This window comes from Pan troglodytes, chromosome 6, assembly GCF_028858775.2.
Source record: "Pan troglodytes isolate AG18354 chromosome 6, NHGRI_mPanTro3-v2.0_pri, whole genome shotgun sequence".
Classification (NCBI taxonomy): Eukaryota; Metazoa; Chordata; class Mammalia; order Primates; family Hominidae; genus Pan; species Pan troglodytes.
Window position 1 is genome coordinate 147,024,963 of NC_072404.2, and position 5,751 is coordinate 147,030,713.

A 5,751-nucleotide genomic window follows, 5' to 3' on the forward strand; every position below is an offset into this window, starting at 1 on the left:
CTGACCTCAAAGTACTGGGATTACAGGCGTGAACCACCGCATCTGGCCCCTGTTGATCTTTAATTGCATGTAGATGTCATTCCTTATTGGGGTGACCAACAGTCCTGGTTTGTCCAGGACTGAGTAGGTTCTTGGAACTTTTTTTTTTTTTTTTTTGAGACAGAGTCTCACTCTGTTGCCCAGGCTGAAGTACAGTGGTTCGATCTTGGCTCACTGCAACCTTCACCTCCCAGGTTCAAGTGATTCTCCCACCTCAGCCTCCCGAGTAGCTGGGACTATAGGCGGGTACTCCCATGGCTAATTTTTGTATTTTTAGTAGAGATGGGTTGTCACCATGTTGGCCAGGCTGGTCTTGAACTCCTGACCTCAGATGATCCACCTGCCTCAGCATCTGAAAGTGCTGTGATTACAGGCGTGAGCCACCATGCCTGGCGACTTTGAGCTTTAAAAGTGGGGGGAGTACTAGCAAACTGACAAGTTGTTTACTTTTTCTTTACACAGAATGCTCAAGTGTCTTAAAGCATTAGTGCAGTGGGTTCGATCTTGCCTGCACAGAGAATCACCTGGGCAGTTATTAAAAATCCCCCAGCCCCAGGCTGCACTCCAGACCAGTTGAATTAGTCTCTGGGGTGGGACCCAGGTGTCTGTGTTTCTTTTCTTTTCTTTTTTGAGATGGAGTTTCACTCTTGTTGCCTAGGCTGGAGTAAAATGGCACGATCCCAGCTCACTGCTCACTGCAACCTCTGCCTCCCAGGTTCAAGCGATTCTCCTGCCTCAGCCTCCCAAGTAGCTGGGATTACAGGCTCATTGCCATCATGCCTGGCTAATTTTTGTATTTTTAGTAGAGACAGGGTTTCGTCATGTTGGCCAGGCTGGTCTTGAACTCCTGACCTCAGGAGATCCACCCTCCTCAGCCTCCCAAAGTGCTGGGATTACAGGTGTCAGCCAGCACACCCAGCTTATCTGTGTTTCTTAAAGCTCTCCAAGTGGGCAGTTCCTGTGTGCAGCCAAGGTTGAGAACAGGGGCTTCAGCATGGATGAAAACATCACCTGGGGCTTGTTTCCTGGCCTCATGACCAAAGAGTGTCACTCAGTGGTCTGCAGTGGAGGCTGGGGATACCACTTAAAAATAAGTTTTGCAGGCTGAGTGCTGTGGCTCATGCCCCTAATCCTAGCACTTTGGGAGGCTGAGGTGGGTGGATTGCCTGAGGTCAGGAGTTCGAGACCAGCCTGGGCAACATGGTGAAATCCTGTCTCTACTAAAATACAAAAACTTAGCCGGGCATAGCAGCGTGGGCCTGTAGTCCCAGCTACTTAGGAGGCTGAGGCAGGGGGATCGCTTGAACCTAGGAGGCGGAGGTTGCAGTGAGTCGAGATTGTGCCACTGCACTCCAGCCAGGGTGACGGAGCAAGACTCCATCTCCGGAAAAAAAAAAAAAAAAAGTTTTACAAGGGTTCCCCTGGGCACACTTTGAGAAACACTGACCTAGAGTGTTATTCCCTATAGATCTTCTAGATTTGAACAGAAAGGGATGTTTTGATCAATCCAATTAAAACATTTATTAGGCCAGGCATGGTGGCTCATGATGGTAATCCCAGGGTTTTGGAAGCCTGAGGTGGGAGGATCGCTTGAGGGGAGGAGTTGGCGACCAGCCCGAGAAACATAGCAAGACTCTGTCTCTATGATTTTTTAATTTTTTTTTAAATCAGCCAGCTGTGGTGTTGTGTACCTGTTGGCTCAACTGGGAGGCTGAGGTGGAAGGATCACATGAGCCTAATAGTTTAAATGAAACCAGCCTGGGCGATATAGCCAGAGCGTGTCTCTCCAAAAAAAAAAATTAAACACACAGTGAAGGACTGCTGAAGGGGGTTACAAAGATGACTCAATCAAGGTTGCTATTCTTTTTTTTTGAGACAGGATCTCACTCTGTCATCCAGGGTGAAGTGTAGTGGTGTGATCATGGCTCACTGCAGCCTTGATCTTCCAGGTTCAAACCATTCTCCCACCTCAGCCTCCCAAGTAGCTGGGACCATAGGTGTGTGCCACTATGCCCTGCTATTTTTTTTTTTAATGTTTTGTAGAGATGCGGTCTCACTATGTTGCCCAGGTTGATCTTGAATTGCTGACCTCAAGTGATCCTCCCCACCTGGCCTCCCAAAGTGCTGAGATTACAGGCATGAGCCACTGCTCCTGGCCCAAGTTTGCTATTCTAAATTCAATTCACTTTATTTGTTTTAAAAATTATTTTTTAAAAATAGAGATGGGGGTCTTGCTATGTTGGCCAGGTTGGTCTTGAACTCTTGGCCTTAAACAATCCTCTTGCCTCAGCCTTCCAAAGTGCTAAGAATACAGGCATGAGCCACCATGCCTGTCCCACAATTTACTTTTAAGGAGCAAGGCAGGTACACATCAGGACAGCTGGTAACGAGAGTCACCCCTGGAGGCAAACCTAGTATTGAACAGTTAAAAAGGCACTGGGTTGAGAGAACCCCTGGGTCATCATCACACCCCTAATATTAATGAGTTATGCATGCGATCCTAGGAAAATGATCCCCCTTTCCTTGTCTTCATCTTTTTCTACAAATTGCAAGGCTTGGAAGACCTGACTTCTAAGGCCTCATCTTGTCTGACACTTTGGGATTCTGAAGCTGGCCACCATGTCTTCTCGAGTGTGAACCCCGAAAAACTGAGACAGGTCTCAGCTAATTTAGAAAGTTTATTTTGCCAAAGTTGAGGATGCACTCCTGTGACACAGCCTCAGGAGGTCCTGATGACATGTGGCCAAGGTGGTCAGAGCACAGTTTGGTTTTATACATTCTGGGGAGACATGAGACATCAGTCAACATATGCAAGATGAACATTGGTTTGGTCTGGAAAAGCAGGACAACTAGAAGCAAAGGCGGGAGGCTCGAAGCAGGGAGGGGGCTTCCAGGTCATGGGTAGATAAGAAACAAATGGTTGCATTCTTTTGAGTTTCTTTCTTTCTTTCTTTTTTCTTTAATCTTTCAAGCTTTTATTTAAATGCCATGATCCAGGATGGATTTTAGATCTTGTTGAAAGCAGCCACATCCATGGACTGCACATAGTCCTCAAAAGCAGTGATCTGCTCCTCCAGCATATCTGTTCCAACTTTATCATCTTCAACTACACACTGTATTTGAAGTTTCTTAATTCCGTATCCCCCTGGAACTAGTTTAGATGAGCCCCAGACTAAGCCGTCTGCTTGAATGCTTCTGACACACTCCTCTAATTTCGCCATATCTGTCTCATCATCCCAAGGTTTCACATCTAGTAAGATGGAAGACTTGGCAACAAGTGCAGGTTTTTTGGCTTTCTTTGATTCATATTGTGCAAGATGTTCTTCCCTTAGCCTCTTTGCTTCTTCACTTTCCTCCTCATAATCGGATCCAAAGAGATCAATGTCATCATCATCTTTACTGTCTGTAGCTCCACTTCCTGTAGTGTCTTCCACATCGGCAGGACCATACTTGCTCAAAGCTTTCTTCACTCCTGGCAGGCCGGCCTTTTCCTTTTCGTAAGACTTGATGTGATTATACCAACGTAGGGCATGACACAAGTCGGCAGGTCGTGGGCCGGACACGGCTTCAAATACTGCCACATCTGCTTGTGATGGCACATACCCCTTGATGTAGCTCTTGTCCGCCAGGTAATCGTTGAGCACCTGGAGGCCGGTGGGGCTTTTCAGGTCTCCGAAACCCATGGTGTCGGCTGTATCCGAGAGCTGGGGAGCAGCAGAAAGAGCTCTTTTGAGTTTCTGATTAGCCTCTCCAAAGGACGCAGGCACATATGCATTCATCTCAGTGAGCAGAGGGGTGACTTTGAATAGAATGGCAGGCAGGTTGGCCCTAAGCAGTTTCCAGCTTGACTTGTCCCTTTAGCTTAGTGATTAGGGGGCCCCAAGATTTATTTTTCCTTTCATATGAGAGAGCAAGTATGTAGGGCTCTGGGCAAGCAATCCCCATGCTGTGGACAAACTACTTGTATTTTACAAATAAGTGGCAATGCTTTGGCTAAGAAGAGAACACATTCGCTTGGGGAGAGAGAGGTAAAGTCACAGGGTCCCATGTGGAGAATGATGAGGGGGAGAACCTAGGGATTCCAGAGTTGAGTTGACAGCAGCATTTGTTGCAGGTAGGAGAGGGAGAGAATGGGGGCTTGCTACACACGTATTAGTCTGCTAAGGCTGCCATAATACAGTGCCACAAGCTGGGTGGCTTAACAAAAAGAAACTTATTTGGAGGCTTTCTAGGTCTGAGGTCAAGGTGTAGGTAGAGCCACGCTCCCTCTGAAGGCACCAGGGAGAGATCTGTTCCAGATCTTCCTCCTAGCGTCTGCTAGTTCTTGGTTTGTGGAAGGATAACTCCAAATTTTGCATGTTCTCCCTTTGTTTAAATTTCTCCTTTTTATAAGTCATATTGGATTAGGGGCCCACTCTACTCTAGTATGACTCATCTCGTCTAGTTCCATTTGCAATGACCTGCCTTCCAAATAAGGCTACGTTCTGAAGTACTGGGGGTTAGAACTCCAACACATACATTTTGGGGGAAAATAAATAACTCAACCTGTAACAGTGGCGATGCACTACAGCTCCCGCTAAACAGGGCTCAATTTCTAAAGAAGGTTCAGAGATTCACAATGGCGGTGCATCCAAATATGCAATTTATTACTGGAGCAGAATATAGTATAGCTGCAATATCAAAGTAGGAGTGTCATCACAGCCAAAGGCTATGCCTCCCAGCAGGGGGTCTGGAGAGGCCAAGTCCAAGGTGTTTCTTTTTTTTTTTTTTTTTTGAGGCAGGATCTCGCTTTGCTGCCCAGGTTGGGGTGCAGTGGCACAGACACAGCTCACTGCAACCTCGATGTAATTCTCCTCTCAGCCTCTTATGTAGCTGGGATCACAGTTATGCACCACCATGCCTGGCTAATTTTTGTATTTTTTTGTAGAGACAGGGTTTTGCCATGTTGCCCAGGCTGGTCTCAAACTCCAGGGCTCAAGCTATCTTCCCGCCTCGGCCTCCCAAAGTGCTGGGACTACAGGTATGAACCACCACACTGGGCCTTTGTGGTGGTTATTTACATATTAAATGTCACTTTATAGTTCAGGGATCTCTTGAGGAATCGGCATGCTGTGTTGTGTGTGTGTGTGTGTATGTGTGACTTAAGAGCAAAATTTTAGTTGTGGGGGCCTGGAGTTCTGGAATTTTTGCATTGGTTACACTTTTTATTATGTGTGAAGCTGAGACCTTGCATGGTTAAGAAGTTGAAAAGACTACCAAATGAGGACTGGGTCCCAGCTGGGTCCTTTATTAACCATCTGACCCTAGCAAATTGTTTCTTTGTGCCTCAATTTCTTTTTTTTTTTTTTTTTTTTTTTTTTTTTTTGAGACGCAGTCTCGCTCTGTCGCCCAGGCTGGAGTGCAGTGGCGCAATCTTGGCTCACTGCAAGCTCCGCCTCCTGGGTTCACGCCATTCTCCTGCCTCAGCCTCCTGAGTAGCTGGGACTACAGGCGCCTGCCACCATGCCCAGCTAATTTTTTTTGTATTTTTAATAGAGACGGGGTTTCACTCTGTTAGCCAGGATGGGCTCGATCTCCTGACCTTGTGATCTGCCTGCCTCTGCCTCCCAAAGTGCTGGGATTACAGGCATGAGCCACCGTGCCTGGCGTGCCTCAATTTCTTCTGTACAAGAAGAGAACATATTGCCTACTTTCCAGAAGTAAATGCAACAG

The 5,751-nt window shown here is 46.8% G+C and overlaps 1 protein-coding gene across 1 annotated transcript; it reads right to left on the reverse strand.

The window, feature by feature from the left end:
• Nucleotides 1-3,038: 3,038 nt before the first annotated feature.
• LOC736213 (elongation factor 1-beta-like) lies at nucleotides 3,039-3,737 on the reverse strand. The gene has a single exon (XM_063815597.1). It carries the CDS (start codon nucleotides 3,720-3,722, stop codon nucleotides 3,045-3,047), a length of 678 nt encoding a protein of 225 aa, XP_063671667.1. The 5' UTR covers nucleotides 3,723-3,737; the 3' UTR covers nucleotides 3,039-3,044.
• Between the last annotated feature and the right edge of the window lie 2,014 nt (nucleotides 3,738-5,751).